This window comes from Musca domestica, unplaced genomic scaffold (assembly GCF_030504385.1).
Source record: "Musca domestica strain aabys unplaced genomic scaffold, Musca_domestica.polishedcontigs.V.1.1 10, whole genome shotgun sequence".
NCBI lineage: Eukaryota > Metazoa > Arthropoda > Insecta > Diptera > Muscidae > Musca > Musca domestica.
In genome coordinates this window covers 5422709-5443016 of record NW_026712115.1, presented here as the reverse complement: position 1 = coordinate 5443016, position 20308 = coordinate 5422709, and the positions used below count along the sequence as shown (strand labels likewise).

The 20308-nt window shown below is 35.4% G+C and overlaps 1 protein-coding gene across 3 annotated transcripts in view; it reads right to left on the bottom strand.

Moving 5' to 3' along the window:
• The window catches only part of LOC101888248 (tyrosine-protein kinase receptor torso), a 257277-nt gene that overhangs the window by 19411 nt on the left and 217558 nt on the right, over positions 1-20308 (bottom strand). For all 3 annotated transcript variants that reach the window (XM_059125667.1, XM_059125673.1, XM_059125675.1), the window contains exons 13-16: positions 15651-16917; positions 13564-13658; positions 13314-13433; positions 108-245 (exon numbers count right to left, since the gene is read on the bottom strand). In XM_059125667.1, the coding sequence (XP_058981650.1) occupies positions 108-245; positions 13314-13433; positions 13564-13658; positions 15651-16917 (1620 nt within the window). The remainder of the gene's footprint in view (positions 1-107; positions 246-13313; positions 13434-13563; positions 13659-15650; positions 16918-20308) is intronic.

The following is a 20308-nucleotide window of genomic DNA, read 5'->3' as shown; positions in this document are numbered from 1 at the left end:
TAGTAAATATTTTTTATTTAATAATCCATTACTTTAATAACGAATGCGAAATTGTACATAAATAGCATTATTAATGCATTTAAATTAAATGCAATACTTATACTTACAAATTTTGACCGCAATTTTTAGGTTTCTCCATGCGATATCCGGTTTTGAGCAAATGTAACAAACGATTTGTTGGTATCGAGGGATATGGTGTTGCACCCAGTGTCGCAATTTCATACAATAGAATACCATATGACCATCTGCAATAGGAAGGGGAAATTATAGAATTATTAGAAATTATTACAAATATGGAAAACGAAACATGTTAGTAATGCATATTTTTATGTAGACATAAATTACAGTTCGGAACGGAATGCAAATTTCAATACATGAGGTAATGGATGCAGTTGGGGTAGGTTCATAAAAATATCATGGATGTGATGCTTAAGTTTCATATGTCATTTCAGATAAAGGTTTTCCCGAATTAATGATCCGCATACAATTCTATGTCGATGTCCGTCAGTGGAACTCATTCTAGCTTTCGAACGAAATAAAATTGGTTGATGAAATTTTACTCAGATGTGTTAGTTCTACAGGACTTTTGCCATAATCTACAGGACTACCACGTTAAGGTAAAAATCCCATATAACTGTATCGACAGATTTAAGGTTTTTGGGAGTTTTGGTCGAAATTCTAATCCGAATTTGTTGTAAATTGGCTGCATGTGTCCCCATTATGTAAGAAACATCTTGTCATAGAACTGTCAATTTAGGTTTGGTAAAGTTCTCATATAACTGTATCTGCCTATATTCGGTATTTTGATGATTTGTGTCACGCTTTTCACCGAAAAATTTCGTCCTTAAAGTTCCTAATGGATGCTACAGCCTGTTACCGAAAATTATCCATGCAGGTCCACGTCTTCGAATAGGCCTCATATAACGGTACCTCCTTCTCGGTACTTGGTAATTTGATGATTTTAGCAGTACTTTGCAACGGAATTTCCGGAATTTCCAATTCCGGAACTTATACCCTCCACCATACATGACATGGAGAGTATATTAAGTTCGTCATTCCGTTTATAACTCATCGAAATAAACAAAGTATATATATTTTTGATCCGCGTAAAATTCTAAGACGATTAAGCCCTGTCTGTCCGTCCGTTATCCGTTTGTTGTAATCACGCTAAAAACTAATTAAAATATGAAGCTAAAATTTTGCACAGATCTGTCTTTTGCCTGCAGGCAGGTCAAGTTCGAAGATATCGTATAGCCCCCATATAATGGTATCCCCCGATATTCGGTATTTTTATGATTTCAGCCAAATTTTTCAATGGCATTGTCTTAAAATCCACACAAGGGGTCCCTTCTGAGTACTTTACCCCTTAGAAGAGAATTATCTAGGTAGGTCCACGTTCGGGTTTTTCATAATTTTTGCAACATTATTCCCTGGAAATGTTCCAAATCTTTTATATAAAGTTCGGAACCGTTACTACAACCTATGACACCAATTACTTATGCAGGACCACGTCTTCGCATAGCCACCGTATAGCGGTTTTCATTTGAGCGGTATTTTTCAACGGAATTTCTTTTGAAATGGTGGAGGGTATTCAAAGTTATTTGCTTAATATATTCCTTCTCAATGTTATATCATACACTCCATACCAATGTTACTTGGTATGAGGGGTACAAATGGCTTTATCAAATTTGGTGGATGGATGGAGTTGAATGTATCTTCTATACATTAGTTCCTACTTATTTCTAATTATAACTTCTCTAAAGCCATAATATACATAAAGAATAGATTCACAGTTGGTATGATCCTTTCTTCACTGGTTTTCAAGCTAATGGTAGTGCAGAAGGGTTTTGTTTACATGAACTTTTATTGATTTACTTTTATTGATTTATATTTATATTGTTCGCAATATTTTGCTGCCATATACCCTCTGAAGCCATTAGCATGAATCTAACAAAATTGCCAGTACATTTTAATGGGGAATTTCATCCCAACGGATACATTCAAAATACAACGAATTTTGGTTAACAAAATAGAAAATAATAAACAACAATAATCAATTGGCTACGACTTATTTAATAAAGTTTACCACCCTCAACAAAAACTACTTGACATGTATGAGCATCCCCTGTTGGGGAAGCACTAACAACTGACCAGATGTGAATTATATTCTGCAGAACAAATAGTGTAAATATGCACATGTATTCGTATTTTCGTGTTTATCGCATATGTAAATATGTATGTAGTTGATTTGATACACGTGGGCATTGATGATAAGTACTTTCCTTCCGTCAATGTTGATATTGCTTTAACTCACATTGAGTGTATTTATTGTTGTTGTTGTTCCTTTTTACAAAATACTACGTAGTAGCCACAAACCACTCAGCTGCTCAGCAATTTACAGAAATAATTTAAAATGTATTGACGTTAGGGTGGACCAAAATGCCTACCAGGCGATGGTCGAAAATCTGAACCTTGATAAAACTAAGGATTTTATAGAGATTTCTCCAAGACTGATTAAAATCTGACTGTTATTTTAACATGTTTATTTGAGAGGTACTTAATTTTTATGACATGGCCATATTCAAACCATCAAAGAAAGTCAAATAACAAATAAAAAATATAACAAATCGGATGAACAATATATACGGGAGCTATAGCTATAGCTGAACCGATTTTCACCAAATTTGACATACTTGTTTCTATGCTAAATTTGGTCGCCAAATTGCATCCCATTTGGGCTAATATTACACGTTTGGCGCACAATAAAAGGCAGATCGGACGAAGATATATATGGGAGCTATATACATTTCTGAACCGATCTCGACAAAATTTGGGAAAGGTATTTATGTGCTGTAAAATTTAAATTTCCCCAAATATCGTTGTTATAGAGACCATATTACGGCTGCGGAGGACAAAAATATGTAATGAATGAACAATATATATGGGAGATATAGCTATATCTGAAACAATTTCGATCAAATTTGGCATACTTATTTCCAGGCTTAGTTTGGTCGTATATGCAAAATTTCATAATATTTGGGCTGGTATTACACGTTTTGTGCACAATAAAAGGAAAATCGGACGAAGATATATATGGGAGACATATCAAAATTTTGACCGATTATCTCCAATTTCAATAGGGTTCGACCTTGGGTCAAAAAAATAACTTCTGCAAAATTTCATCTGGATCGGGCAATAAATGCGACCTTTACTTTGTTTACAAAAATACATGGATAGACAGATAGACAGCCGGATATGCATAGATCGACTCAGAATGTGATTCTCTGCAGATCGTTAAAAGGAACTATGGGTCTATCTCGTTTCCTTTTGCCTGTTACAAACAAATGCCCAAAGACACAATACACTGACCACCTTGTGGTGTAGGGTATACAGGGTGAGATAAAAAACTGCAACAAAGTCAAACGCCATAGTTTTTACATTTTTTTAAATTTTATTGAATGGAAGCAAAAAAGGTCGGAAATAGCATCAAATTTTCGAATTGGTCACCTTTTGCACGAATTATGGCCTTCAAACGGCCAAAGAAAACGTCACACGCTGCCCGAATGTTGCTCTGCGGTATTTTGGCCCATTCCTGTCGAAGGGCTTGCTTGAGGTTATCGACACTTTGGTATTTTTTAGTGCCAACATTGCTTTCCAAAATACTCCTGACACAATAGTCCAACGGATTGGTATCCGGAGATTTTGATGGTCATTGTGCGCTGGAAATAAAGCGAGGAACCTGATTTTGTAACAATTTTGGGATGGCGCGTGCTGAGTCCTCTTGGAATGTCCAAGGTCTGCGTCCAAAATGTTTGCGTGCCCAAGGCTTTAATACACTCTCAAGACTATTTTCGCGATAATATTCGGCATTTATTCTGATGCCACGATTAATACGAGCGGAGAGCGACCATCGGCTGTTATGGCGGCCCACACAATCACCATGGCCGGTGCACATTTTCAGCTAACCTCTTTGGCAAGTCAACACGATCATTTTGTTTGTTTACAAACTGCTGGACAACGAATGTTTTCTCATCAGAGAAAACCAAATTCAGCAGTTCACCACTTTCGGACAAGCAAAGCAACTCTTTAGCTCTTTTGAGTCTATTTTCTTTCTGTATTTTTAATTAGCTTACGATTATTCGAAATGTTGATCATTTATGCAGGAAATACCGTAGGTACGAAAATGAGTGAGCCGGGATCACTAGTTTAGCGAAATATTTGGATATATCAAGTTTGTATGAGAGAAATAAATATTAAATATTTGACCCTTTGTGAGAAAGGAATCAAAGAGGGTGAGCCGATATCTACCATCTTTACTCCAGATCTTGGATTGATAGAAATATTAGGATGTATGACATTTAAGGATAATTGGATGCTTATTTCGCATTTTATGAGAGACATAATTATTCAAAATTTTGACTCGTTGTGGGAGAGGTACCAGAGGAAATGGTCCGATATAGTCTACCATTACAACTGTAGCCACATGGCTGAGTTTATAAAAAGTGGAACTTCGGCCTAGTTTCCAAGAGCCCATTAACTAAGCTGCGATATTTTCTCCAGTTCACAATCTATGAAGGCGTGATGGTGGTTTAATGTCCAACCACTTCAAAAAAAATGAAGATTTCTCTAAGGTGTCTTAAGAAGACCCCGGTTGACTTTTGTCCTTCCCTAACAGGGATCTTACATACTGAATCACAATGGCAATATTTATGTAAAGAAGTTAGCTAACAGAGATGCCTAATGTGACCCTCCAAATTCTTGTACCCTATACAATTTGATCCTCCCCAATGTACATGTACATGTATGCAGTTGGATATATTATAATTTAATGAACGTGATAGTACGAGTAATGTATGAGATAGGTTAAGTTCCGGACTATACATTCACACAAATATAGTGGCGGACATGTGTTGCAGGATATTGAGAATATTTTCAATGTCAGATTGTTAATTCGCAATATTGTAAACAAACGCTTCATATTAGCGGTGTGACGCTTAAGTGCTCCATGCGCCAATTATTCTGATTTCTATGCTATGCTCTTTTGGAATTTTTGGGTGAATTCTCTATGTATAGTATACCAACTATTTTGCTAATTTAGCAGTGGGGAGAAATAGGTTCTTCTTTAAAAAAGTGTAAGCCGGAAAGACTATGGTAAGCTCCCTTATTTTTGTGGTATTATTCTTCTTAGGAACTTGTCCAAAATCTCTTAACTTCAATTGGTGTGGAATCAAATTCTCCTGTTTGAATAATAAATGCTAATACCTTTAAACGTTGTGGTGTGACTTCTAACCTTTTTCCACGATCTTTTTGAAAATATACTTCAATCACCCCTACCCCATCTTCAAACCTTTTTGACTAACCGAGTTTGGTTCTTTCCCATGTCAAAAGTTTTAATAAGGACGTAGGTAGGTAGGTCAGATTTAACAGCCCACTCATTTAGTTAACTGTCTCATTAAGAATCAAAATTTTCTAACCAAGTTACATTCAGAAGATGGATATCTCTTTAAATGCTAATGCCCACATATATATGCCCTAACTTTTTATGTCCTTCACTATAGTATGGAGGGCATATTGAGTTTGTCAATCGGTTTGTAATGCTTTGAAATATACGTTTTAGATCCTACAAAGTATATATATGCTTGATCAGCATAAAATTCTATTTCGATATTGCGAATTATGTCCGTCTGTGAAAATCACTCTAGCTTTCGAATAAAATGAAGTAAGTTGATAAATTTTCACCGTAGAACTGTTGGTATAGAAAAAGGGCCATATAGATTCACGACTTGAGATGAGGGCTGGGTTTTTGGAAATTCGGACTACAAAAGAACTAAAAAACAAAAAAGCAGCTTTAAATACCCTCCATCATTTTGAAGGTTCTTGAATAGTTAAAAAAATCCGTCGAAAAATACCACCTAAGTGAAAATCGTTATATGGGAGATAAACGAAGACGTGGACCTGTCATAGTCTGTAGTATCAATTCCGAAATTCAAATACGAAATTTGAAACGATTCAATACCGAATAAAGGGATGTACAGTGTGAGATGAAAAAACTGCAACCACTGCTGTCTGCTGTCATTTCTAAACCACTCGTCCGACAGCTGTTAAATTTATTCCGGTGACAATGTTGTTTACAAGCGCACGAAAGCATTTTGGTGAGCATTTTCCAGAAAAAAGCTATTCGTGATAGAATTTGAGCGTGATAGTGTGATTTCTTTATATTTGGCTGGAAAACCACAAGCGGCTATCGGTAGTGCACTTCAGCATTTAAATGTGAATAAATGTTTGTGTCTCATATCATTGCTCGTTGCCGTGATACTGGTAGTGTAGCACGACGTCAAGAAAATGGACGGAAGAAAACGGCACCATCAGCAGAAATGGTTCGAAAAGAAAAGAAGCAACTTGATCGAAACCCGCGTCACAGTGGCCGAAAATGGGTCGTGAGCTGAACATATCGCAATATTCCATTCGGCAAATATTGAAAAATGAGCTTGGGGTAAAGCCATTGAAATGCCAAAGAGTGCAAGAACTTACACCACAACAGAAGGAAAATAGACTCAAAAGAGCTTAAGAGTTGATTCGCTTGGCCGAAAGTGGTGAACTGCCGAATTTGGTTTTATCCGATGAGAAAACATTCGTTGTCTAGCAGTTTGTATACAAACAAAATGATCGTGTTTACTTGCCAAAGTGGTCAGCTGAAAATGTGCATCTTCGGTTGACCACCAGAACTCAAGCGCCGCTCATGGTGATGGTGTGGGCCGCCATAGCAGCCGATTGTCGCTTTCCGCTCGTATTAATCGACCGTGGCATGAGAATAAATTCCAAATATTATCGCGAAAATATTCTGGAGGTTGTATTGAAGCATTTGAAGAAACATTTTGGCCGCAGACCTTGGGCATTCCAACAGGATTCAGCACCATCGCAAAATTAGGTTCCATTTCCAGCGCACAATGGCCACAAAAATCTCCGGATACCAGTCAGTTGGACTATTGTGTCTGGAGTATTTTGGAAAGCAAGGTTTGCACTAAAAAATACCAAAGTGTCGATCACCTCAAGCAAGCGCTTCGCCGGTAATGTGCTAAAATACCGCAGAGCTTGTGATGGTTTCATTGGCCGTTTAAAGCCCATAATTCGTGTCAAAGGTGACCAATTCGAACAAATCTAAACCTATTCGAAAATTTGATGCTATTTCCGACATTTTTGCTTTCATTCAATAAAATTAAAAAAAATGTAAAAATTATGGCGTTTGACTTTGTGGCAGTTTTTTTATCTCACCCTGTATGTAATATAAAAATGTATAAACAATTTTTTGTTACGCGAGCTCTACTAATTACGCATAGTGGTGTAGGGTATCATATAGTCAGCTCCGCCCGACTTTTAACCTTTCCGTACTGGTTTTATTGTGTAAATATAACTATGAATGAATATTGAATATTGTATAATATTTTATCCGAGCTTTTGTTCCTCTTTTTCTTATGAAGTTGCCTGTAGGCAACACAGGCATTTGCCTCATTCTTTTGTGAAGTTGTGGACATTACATGGTGGGCGTCGCACTCATATAATTTATCTTATTTCTTGATAATTTGAGGTTCCATCAAACAAAGAGTTTTGCAACAGATTTGACCAAATTAAGTAAGATTAAAGGGCCCAACATTTGTGTGTATATTATCTGCGGAGGAACACTATACTGCAGAGGAGGATTAAATAGATTTTATTATACTGTTTGTAGGAGAAAATGTCAATTTAAAAATTTTCTTTCAAACCATCCTTGTTTGGCTTTAAATAAATATGTGTCGTAATTTTAATGAGTATGTGTGGAAGTTTAATTATCATGAGAAAATTGTTGTTGTTTTACAAAATAGACTGTCCACAAATTATTTACAGCTCTTCAATTAATGTAATTACTGAAGTAATTAAAAATATATATTCAAGTATGTACTTAAAAGTCTTAAAGTTATAAGTGGCAGCATAATTTGTGGTCTGTTTGTGTGCATACACATAATTATATTTGTCTTTTCATTCGTAAATCTCGGACGTTCATTTGTTACATTACGGAACTATTAGAAACAAGAAGTAGGAATAGACATGGCATATTGGCAAGTCAACAAGTTCCCCTTAAATTTTGGAGCACTCTTAATAAGATTTATTTATTTAAAGTATTATCATTTCATTTTTCGTCATTATTATTATTAATTAAAACTCGATATGAATTTATTCAATAATTATTTTTTCAACCTTTATATATTTTATTTATTTTTTTATTTGTTTTACCATGAAATTCATTTAAAAACGAATTTAATGCGAAAATAAGTGAAATGTTATCAATGTTTTTGTTATTGGCGGTTTAACACTTGAATGTTGGGCACTTCAACGCTTGTTGGAAAAATATTATCACATAGGAAAAAGAAAAAATGTGGGATAATAAATTTTTGATTTCATGTTGTCAGTTTTCTTATGATGGGCGTTTTGACGTATCTGTTGATAAAAACCTACGCTATGTACCGTAAGTGCAAAATATACGTATACATATGGAAATCGATATGAGGCTAATGTGTATCGTTATTTCAACCAATATGTGCTTTAATATTTCCAAGCTGACACGTGTGCGAAATCCTTTTAACATTAAAAACAACTAAAATAGTATCAGTCGGTTTTGCCGACAGATGTATACCCCCAGCCTTGAGTTATGATTATTCAAACTGTGGACCCTTTATTGGGGAGGTTCCAAAGCAGTTGGACAATATTGATCAATTCGTGTCTGACTGCTAAAACATTACAAAGTGCCAGATTTGGACTGTATCGACTACTTTCTATACTTTATATGAAATATGTGCAAATTTTTGGAAACTGTGGAAATATGCGTCAGGTAACAGACACAGCGGGCCGAAGTATTCCGTTTTCATACTTCATCTAATACAGCTGAAAATATTGGTATATGCAAAATTTGAAGGAAATCGAACATTTATTTCCAATTTTGTGCGAAATAATAAATTCCGATATATTACATATTCATGTAATAATTTTTGTTAAGAGAAATATTAAGATATAGTAAGTTGTAAAGAATCGCCGACTTATTTCGCAAGATATGACACATACAATTGTGACCCTTTGTGGGTTATGTACCAGAAGGGGTTGGCAGATGTATATCATATCCACACAGATCTTGTGTTAGCAAAAATGTTTGTGTGTGGGGCATTTGAGGAGATGGATGGATGGATTTGGATGCTTATTTCGCGTTCTTTGAACGTTTTATTTTTCAAAAAATCTTGAACCCTATGTGGGGGAGTTACCAGAAGAAATGGCTCGATCTCTACCATATTTATAACAGATCTTGTGGTGACGGAAGTATCGAGATGTATTAATCCTGAATGGATCCGACGTTATTTTCGCGTTTTATGAGCTTCATGGATACTCTAAATTTTAACCCTTTATAGGGGAGGTACCAGAAGGAGGAGACCGATATGTCCCACCTTCACACCAGACCTTGAACATAAAAAAATATTGTGATGTGTGTAATTTGAAGACAATCGGACTATTACGTCACATTTTGTGAGAGTTATAATTATTCAAAATGTTGACCCTTTGTGGGGGAGGTACTTGATGGAGGGGATCGATACTGTCCATTTTCGCACTGACCAGCACTGATGCAAACAATAGGATTTGCAAAGTTGGAGCAAAATCGGATTATCCTTTCTCTTTCTGTGCAGTAAATTAGTTACTTTGAAAAAGTTGACATTTTGTGGGGGAGGCACCGATATTTCCCATCTCCGAACTCCGTCTAAGTTGTAATAAGTTTGTATCAAATCGGATACTCACTTCGAGAGTTATCGAGCGCACCAGCCAGCCAGACAGACAGATAACATTTGAATAATAAAATTTGAGTATATATGGTAGTTATAGCTATATCTGAACCGATCTTCACCAAATTTGACATACTGGCTTCTAGACTCAATTCGGTCATAAGTGCCGAATTCCATCCCATTTGGACAAATATTAGACGTTTTGGTGCACAATAAAAGTTAAATCGGACGAAGTTATATATGGGAGCTATATCCAAATCTGAACCGGTCTCGATAAAATTTGGCAAATGTATTTCTGAGCTGTATTTGGAATATTTCCCCAAATATGGTAGTTACAGAGGGCATATTACGGGTCTATCTCGTTTCCTTTTGTCTGTTACAAACAAATGCACAAAGTCATAATACCCTGACCACCTTGTGGTGTAGGGTATAAAAATGGGAAAGTTCGGCAGGGTCGAACTTTGAATACCCTTCACCATTTGGAACGAATTTGACAATATTCAACAAATAAAATCCGTTAAAAATTCTTTTAAAATCTTAAAAATACCAAATGTAGCGGTTATAGTAGGTCTAGGGAAAAAATCGGTGAATAATGTAGCTAAAATCATCAAAATACCGAATATAGGGAGGTCCTATTACATGGGGGCTATATCAAAACGTGGACCTGCATAGACAATTTTCTGTCATAGGCTGTAGTATCCATTACGAACTTCAAATACCAAATTTGAATTTCCGGTGAATAATATCGCTTAAATCACCAAAATACCGAAAATAGGAAGGTACCATTCTATGGGGGTCTATACCAAACGTGGCCCATTTTCAATACCAAAAGTCCTGCGGACATAATATACATTTGAGGAAAATTGTATCACCTACTTCATTTCGTTCTGAAGCAAGAGTGATTTCCACAGACGGACGGACATCTCTAAATCGACATAGAATTTTATGCTAATCAAGAACGTATATACTTTGGTATAAAATGTATATTTCGAGGTGTTACAAACGGTATGACAAACTTAATATACCTTCCATACCTTCCATGGTGGAGAGTATAAAAAGCCGTTTTAATTGGCTTACTTTTCTTGTTTTGCAGTCAAATAAAAAAAATGCAAAACCCGTATTTGTGTTTTTGAGTATTAGAGACTTATCGATTATAAAATGTTGTATTTGATTTTTATCATTTCTTTATTTCATTAATCCCAAAAGTATTTAAAATTATGTTATTGCGTATGTGCGTCTCTAAAACAATTTTTCATTGAAAAAAAATAAATAATTTTCAATGAAATCATAATCCGTCAATGCTACAAAAATCTTTTTATTAAGTATTAGCGGTGATTACTCAGAAAAGGAATACCTAACCTAATAAGAGGCATTATGCGTAACATAAGCCACTTGAAAATTATTAGCAAATATTGTAATTAACGTTGAGGTAATTAATAAAATTATGTGAAAAAGTTTTAAGAAATGTGAGCTGCAGAAGATTATACTATGCAAATGTTGAAAATATAATAAAAAATAGTTCCTGCTGAGATTTAAAATAATTCAGGTCAGATTTAATACTATTCTAATTAATTGAATTGAAGAGATTTGCTTGGTTGTAATATGTGGGATTGGGATTTCTGTTCGAGTGTAACAAAGGCAAATAAGTAAAAAAAATAACAGCTAAGTTCGGCTTGGAGAATTTATTATATAATCTCACCATTTGGAAGGAACTTACAAGATTTCAAAGAATTGCTTTGAAAAAATGCGGCAAAAATTCCAGAGTAGACGGTGGCTATTGCGAACTCCAAATGCCAATTATGAAAAAATGCGAGAAAAAGTGTGACACAAATCATCAGAATACCGAAGTTACAGTTGAGTGATATTTTGTCCACCTACTTTATTCCGTTCGGAGTCTAGAGTGATTTTCACAAGCGGACAGATTGGCGAGTCTAAAACGCGTATTTTGAAGAGTTACAAACAGAATACACACTTAATATACCCTTCATAGCATGGTGAATAAAAAATTAATAAAAGCACAAAATAAGTATTAGAAAAAGGATATATCACTTATTGAGATTCACTTATTCACAGATTCACGTATTGCGAATCTACGTGCTTTCGAAAATGTGGCTTTTAATTATAATCTGGCATCACTCCAATGAGAATTTTTTAAACAATTTGGGCATTTACGAAGTCGAAACTTACATTTAATAATCTTTATATTTATGAGATATTTTTAAGAAATTCTCAAGCTATTTTAAATCTCAAAATTTAATTTGACGAACAAGTAGTGAAATAGGGCGGGATTTTTAAAAAATCGAGCCTTAAGGGTATAAAAAGTACTAAAAGACACTAAATGATACGACATTGTTAGTGAGCAATTTATAAGGACATGGGGTAAGATTTTAACCGGTGCTGAGACTTCCTGTTTTAGTTTTCGGAGAGTACCATCATTGTACAGAATATTCAACCAGAACAGGACATGTCATAAAACAGTGTTGGTGGTATGTAACGTTGGACACTGCACTGTATGTGAGATGCCAATCGTACGTAGAAGTCCAGAGTAAACAAGTAAAAAAGTAGCTAAGCCGGGCAGAACTTTTAATACCCTCCACCATTTGGAATTTCAAAAAACTTCCGGAAACTACCACTTAAATGAAAACTGGGGACTATACGAAGATTGCTTACGAAATTTGTTGTCATATGCTGTAGTAGCCATTACAAACTTTAAATACGAAATTTGTTACAATTCCGGTGAATAATGTCGCACAAATCATAAAAATATCGAGTATTGGGAGGTACCATCATACTGAGGCTATATAAACACGAGGACCTGCATACAAAAATGTTTTTCATAGGCTGTAGCACCCATTACGAACTTCAAATACGAAATTTGAAATAATTCCGGTAAATAATGTCGCTGAAATCATGAAAATACCGAATATCGGGAGGTACCGTTATATGGGGGCTATACGAAGACGTAGACCTGCATACAAACATTTTTGTCATACGCTGTAATTACGAACTCTTAATATGAAATTTGAAATAATTCCGGTAAATACTGTAGCTAAAATCATGAAAATAAAAATCGGTAGGGAAAACTATGCATGTATGCAAAATGTTAGCCTTCTATCTCAATTCATTCAAAAGATAGCGTGATTACAACAGACAGACGTATGTCCGAGGGACATTGCTAGATCGTCTTAGAATTTTACGCTGATCCAAATTATATATACCTTGTAGGGTCTATTATAAATGTTTCAAGGAGTTACAAACGGAATGACAAAGTTAATATACCCTCCATACAATGGTGGAAGGTATAAAAAGGCAAAACTCCACAGGGTGAATCAAAAAGTTTCCTAAAGATAGAAAGATGGGATAGTAACTCAGGCACTGTTTAAACGCTACATTTCTAACATTCCACGTCCAATAGACTGCGAAGAGATATGTTTACAAACTTAATTCCGAGGATGCAACAACTGTTTCCCAAAAATTGAACACTTACATATATCTATTTGATACAAAAATACTTACACATCGCTCTGCGTTGTATAGACTTGATGGGTTAACGATTCCAGGGCCAGCCATTTGATGGGCAGTTTTCCATTTCCAGTTTTCTTGTAAATATTCTCCTGATACACATCTCGACTTAAGCTATTGAATGAAGAGAAAGAAATAGTTATGTTACAATCAAATGGACATGTGTACAAACAGTCACAAGTGTTTAAAATTAGATTTTAAAATTGTAAAACAATTACGTTGTTTGGTGATAAAAAATACTCACCCGAAATCGGCAATTTTCACTGTTCTATCGGGGGCAACCAATACATTTCTTGCAGCCAGATCGCGATGTACAACTTTGTTCTTTGCTAAAAAGTCCTGGAATAAAAATAACAACAAAAGTAAAATGTGAAAAATATACATTCGTCTGTTAATTTAATTGTTAGTACTATAATTAATTTGTGAAACTATAAATAAATAAATATTTAATTTATATAAAATTTAATTACACTATGCGAAAAAATAATTTCAATAATTTCTGGAAACATCCAGTAGATTATGAAAATATAGCTATCCAGTAAAAAAAGACAATAAATTCGAACTTTTAATAACCTCCATCATTGAATTCAAATGTGTTCAGCTTTAAACTAAAAATACCAGTAAGATCGTTTTGATAACGCTGTTAAACCCATTCCAGACGGGAATCTCCAAAGACAATTTTATACTTCAAGGTTTTTCATCTACCAAATCCTCTTAAATACCAAATTTGAAACAATTTCGTGGGTACATGTGATTAGGATTATCCAAATACCGAGTATCGGTGGGTATCTTTATGTTTGCACTATAGGAAAACATGGGCCTAAATTTCCAACGTTCCGCCACGGGAGCTAGAACCCATTACGAACCACAAATACCAATTTTTAGACAAATCCGTGGAAAAAGGTGGAAAAAATCGTCAAAACACGGAATATCGGGAAGTACCGTTATGTGGGGGCTACACAAAAACGTGGACTTATACATACAATATTTTGTCACCGGAGCTAGAACCCATTATGACCTACAATTACCAATTTTTATATAATTCCGTGAAAAAAATGTGGCGAAAATCGTCAAAATTACGAATATCTGGAGGTACAATTACATGGCGACTATTCCAAAACGTGGACCGGTATAATTTTCAATACCAACCATCCTAGACACAATACAACTTGTTCTGCCGAATTTTTAAGCTCTACGTCAAATAATGTGGGCTTTATCGTGATTTCAACAAACAGACATCATAAAATCCACTTAGGATTTTATGCTGATTTTGAATATATGTACTTTATGGGGTCTACGACGCATATTTAGGGATGTTACAAAATGAATGACCAAGTTAATATACCCTCCTTTTTACTGTGAGGGGTATAAAAATGTAAAACAACACGTATCGGAGGTCAGCTGAAAATGTGCACCTTCGGTTGGCCACCAGATCTCTTTTGCCGCAGACCTTGAATATTCCAACAGGACTCAGACCATCGCACTCAGCACGCGACAACCAAGAATGGTTACAAAATGAGGTTCCTCGCTTCATTTCCAGCGCACAATGGCCACCAAAATCTCCGGATACCAATTTGTTGGATTATTGTGTCTAGAGTATTTTGGAAAGCAAGGTTGGCACTAAAAAATACCAAAGTGTCGATCACCTCAAGCAAGCGCTTCGCCGGGAATGGGACAAAATACCGTAGAGCAATATTCGGGCAGCGTGTGACGGTTTCATTGTCCGTTTGAAGGCCATAATTCGTGCCAAAGGTGACCAAATCTAACAAATCTAAACTTATTCTAAAATTTGATTCTATATCCGACATTTTTTGCTTTCATTCAATAAAATTTAAAAAAATGTAAAAATTATGGCGTTTGACCTTGTTGCAGTTTTTTTTTATCTCGCCCTGTATATCTCCCATTATCCTCTTTTTATTGAGTTAGCAATTTATATTATTTCTACGGTTTTTAATTGATCTTCCCATTAAATTTGCATGTTGATATTTATATAACTCAAAGAGTTACTTGGACTTTGACATTAATCAAGAAAACAGAACATTAAGTTTTAAACGAATTGACATAATTGTGTGCCATAATCTGTTTAATACGGGAAGAAAATGCGCGATGTGTAACTATTTATCTATTTAGCAACCATGTATCTCTCTATCTGCCTATCTTTTTATTTACTACGTATTTATTTATTTACTTATGTATTTATAAGTTCATTTATTTCCTTATTTTCATTTTCCGAATTCCATTTCCCGGAACGGCAAATGAACTGATCTAATTTACATTCCTTCCATTCCGTGCCGGAGGATACCGCGATTTCATTCAAATAAATTAACTTACCATGCCAACGGCCACTTGTCGAGCGATATCAATTAAATCTCCACCGGACAAAGGAATTCTAGGTGAGTGCCATGTTTCATCTTTATTATCCGCATCTGCATCATCATCATCATGAACATTCTTATCCCCGGTCTTTGTTGACCCTTTGCTATTGCTGCCGTCATTTCTGTTTGTGTTGGCAACAATGCCACCACCATGTTTGTGGCAGTTTCCATTAACATTGTGTTTGGCTTTTCCGTGGAACAATTTGAAATAGGCTTTGTTTTCGATGGCCTTATGGTGGTGTTTGTGAGCTTTGATGTGATTTTCATTAGTTTCGTCGTCGGTGGCATTAACCTGGGTAGGGGCATGCAACTGGTGGTGGTGGTGGTGGCTCCCATTCCGTTGTAGGCACTCACAATTGTTAATCGAAATTATTGTTTTGCTGGAATGCTGCGATGCCAGTTGTAGTGGATTTTGTTGTTTCAACAGCAAACGGTCCAACTCTTCGTGCTCGTGGCATGAATCGGTTGAATCGATATTTTTGATGATGACATCAACATTGCATTTGCAGGCATTGGTGCAACAAATTTCATAACCATAGGATTTGTTTTCGGTGGCTGGTGAGCTCAACATGGTCGATGTGGCTGAATTGAAACGAGATGACGATGATGACGACGACGTGGTGGAGGAGGAAGACAATGATTGGGACGAGGATCCTGATGCTGATGCGGAGGATGCATTGGAAGCTAAAAATTTTTTCAACTGTGGTAGTGTGTGTTCCGTGTTACGTTTGTCATTCGCCTCTGCCGGCAGTGTCAATGACTCGACTGTCGTCCCTATGTTTTCAATGTCACCGCCACGCTCCTTTTCATGCTTCATGGAATTGCAGCCACCAGCAGTTTGAGCATTTTGCATGTCGTCGCAATTCTGATTCGTTAGGTCATTATATTTTCGTTTTAATTTTTCAATTACACTTTCACAGGTACTGTTCTGGAAATGTTGTTCCTTATTGTCACAATTGGCGTTGTTGTTGTTTTTGTTTTTTGCACGGTTTCCCACGGTTTCAGCCAATTGTTTATGTTTTCCATTTATATCCTGCACGATGGCTGTGCCGGGCGGTGGGGGTGGCGATGATGGTTTTTCCTCTTCGGGAAATACATTGAATTTATTTACTACACTGGGATTTGGTCCCTTGTCACCGATGTGTGGGAGTTCCACGGCAATAGGATTCGATGGAAACGACCGTTTCTTCCTTTGCATTTCATGATGGAAGCGCCATTCATTTCTGCATAGAAGTGAAAAAGAAATAAAAAATATTAGTAACGAGACATTTAATTGTTTTCTATTGTTGGCCCTTTTAAATTTATGGATGGGAATTGAATTGAATTATTGGAAGGGAACCCCAACATGTGAAGGAAAGTTAGGGACAATAAAGAAAGAAGGCGTTATATTTAGCTTGGCTTAAACGCGATCTTGAAAAAAAAACATGAAAAAAATATATAAAAATTTAAGATATACTGAAAAGTGAAAACGCCATTAAATTACTGTTCAACAAATTTAAATTTCTTCAATAATTACGGGGGAAAATCCAGCAGATTCTGAAAGTAGAGCTTAAAAAGAAGACACATTTATCGGCATTTTGAAATGTCAAGGGTCTAGATCTTATCTAAACGCCAGGAATTTATATATATTAAAAGTAAAATTCTCCAACATAACATCATCAAATTTCTCTATAAGTCACAAAAAAGATAAAGTTATATTTCCATTGTATATGGGAAATTATATATGGATCTTCCTATCTCGCCGAGCTGAGTCGATCTAGATATGTACATATGTCCGTCCGAAAAAGATAAATATAAGAAAATCGCGTAATTATATGACAATAAAAAGTGAATATTGTTTCTTACCTTTATTCAATTTTTGTCATATTTTTTATTGCATGCGATTTTTTCATATTTGACTTACAATGTTGAATTTTACGTCCGATTCTTAAGAAATTTTGCATGGTGGTAGGGTGAGAGCAATATTGTTTTTCATCATATATATTTAGAGGTTCAAACCAAAACTTAAAACTTTCGTGATCTTGAAGTTGCTCTATGGGTCACATTTAAAAACACATCGTCACGATATATCTCATGAGGTAAGAGCTTAGAACAGCACAGAAGTGTAGCATTTTGGATGATCCTTGAATTATACTGAATTATACTACATACGGGTAAAATGGACCACAGCCTTTGTGTGAAATTATTTTGGATACTTATCAGAACAATATAGAGTATATATACAGGGTGAGATAAAAAAAACTGCAACAAAGTTAAACGGCATAATTTTTACTTTTTTAATTTTATTGAATGAAAACAACAAATTTCGGAAATAGCATCAAATTTTTTAGTAAGTTTAGATTTGTTCGAATTGGTCACCTTTGGCACGAATTATGGGCCTCAAACGGCCAATGAAACCGACAACGAATGTTTTCTCATCGGAGAAAACCAAATTCGGCAGTTCACCACTTTCGGCCAAGCGAAGCAGCTCTTTAGCTCTTTTGAATATATTTTCTTTCTGTTGCGGTGTACGTTTTTGCACTTTTTGGAATTTCAATGACTTTACCCCGAGCTCATTTTTATATCCTACACCACAAGGTGGTCAGGGTATTATGTCTTTGTGCATTTGTTTGTAACAGATCTTTGGTTTGGCCCAAGGACGAACCCTATTGAAATTGGAGATAATCGGTCAAAATTTAGATATAGCTCCCATATATATCTTCGTCCGATTTGCTTTTATTGTGCACCAAACGTGTAATATCAGCCCGAATCTTATGGAATTTTGCATATACACCCAAATTAGGTCTGAAAATATGTATGCCAAATTTGATCGAAATCGGTTCAGATATAGCTATAGCTCCCATATATATTGTTCATCCGATTTGTTATTTTTGTCCACCGCCGCCGTAATATGCACTATGCAACAACAATATTTGGGGAAATATATCAAATACAGCTCAGAAATACATTTGCTAAATTTTATCGAGATCGGTTCAGATTCGGATATAGCTCCCATATATAACTTCGTCCGATTTACCTTTTTTGTGCACCAAACGTCTAATATTGGTCCAAATGGGATGGAACTTGGCACTTACGACCAAATTGAGTCTAGAAGCTAGTATGTCAAATTTGGTGAAGATCGGTTCAGATATAGCTATAGCTTCCATATATATTATTCATCCGATTTGTTATATTTGTTACCCACAATCGTAATATGCACTCCGTAACAAATATATTCAGGGAAATATATCAAATACAGCTCAGAAATATCTTTGTCAAATGTTATAGAGATCGGTTCAGATTTAGATATAGCTCCCATATATATCTTTATCCGATTTCAAATTAATTGTGCACCAAATGGGCAATACAAGTCCGAATTTAAAAGATACAAATGCTTCGGCATATTTAGTCCTTTGAACTTTAAATTATAATTATAATTATAATCATGATTGAATTCTCCCATAAAAACTTCAATTGTTATGCGAAGCTCTACTAAATTAGCAAAGTGGTGTAGGGTATCATAAAGTCGGCCCCGCCCGACTTTAAGACTTTCTTTACTGGTTTAATATTTGCCGAATGGAATATTGCAATATCTTCAGCTCACGAGCCATTTGTCGCTCCTTTACTTTTCAAACCATTTCTGCTGATGTTGCTGTTTTCATCCGTCCACTCCCTTGACGTCGGGATACGCTACCAGTATCACGGTAACGAGCGTACCAACGCTCACACATATTTAAATGCTGGATTACTCTAACTAAAGCCACTTGTTGTTTTCCAGCTAAACATAAAGAAATCACACTATCACGCTTGTAAACAATATAATGAGCTGTCATTGAAATAATTTTAACAACTGCCGGACGAGTGGCTTAGAAATGATAGCAGTCTGAAGTTTGTTGCAGTTTTTTCATCTCACCATGTATGACACCTATATATATAGTTTATTCAGAGATTTAGATAAAATTTTGTTAAAAATATTTCCTCTTTGACACTATTTGCCTAAAATGAAATACGTTCAGGCATTAACTAAAAAAGACCAACCGTTATTTTATTAAAAAAAGGAATACTTTCGGTTTTTTTGGAACATTGATGCAACAATTTTTTTGATATGCAATAAAAATACAGATTTCTTTTCTTTGGTGACTAATAGTATAATTTGATGAAGAATATTTTCGTCTTTGACGTCATCTTTCATAAATGAGGCTTTGTTGGAAAATTTTGCACAAACTCAGTCAAAGTACTGGTTTAATTCTAAAATGTGTTTTCTGAATTTCTGGCCCTTAAACCCTTGATGTCTTCTGGAACCTATAGTAGAATTTTCTGACACATAACTTTGTAGCGTATTTTGTCTTTTTACATTCCATTTTTAAAAAAAGAACCAAAAATAATTTGCTTGAAAGAGAAGACACTATATACCTAAAATGTACGGAATTCGAGAAATCTTAATTCGAAAATGTGGAAGAGGCGGGAACTTGCCCCATCTATTTTGGTTACTTTGCGATGAAAACTTTTATAAAACCGATACACTTGCCTTCTTTTTTCAGCTTTACATTCATAATCAGCTGGATACCCCGTAATCATATTTTACTCTGTGTTGTTATAAAAAACAAAACGTGGACCTATAATTACAATGTTTCG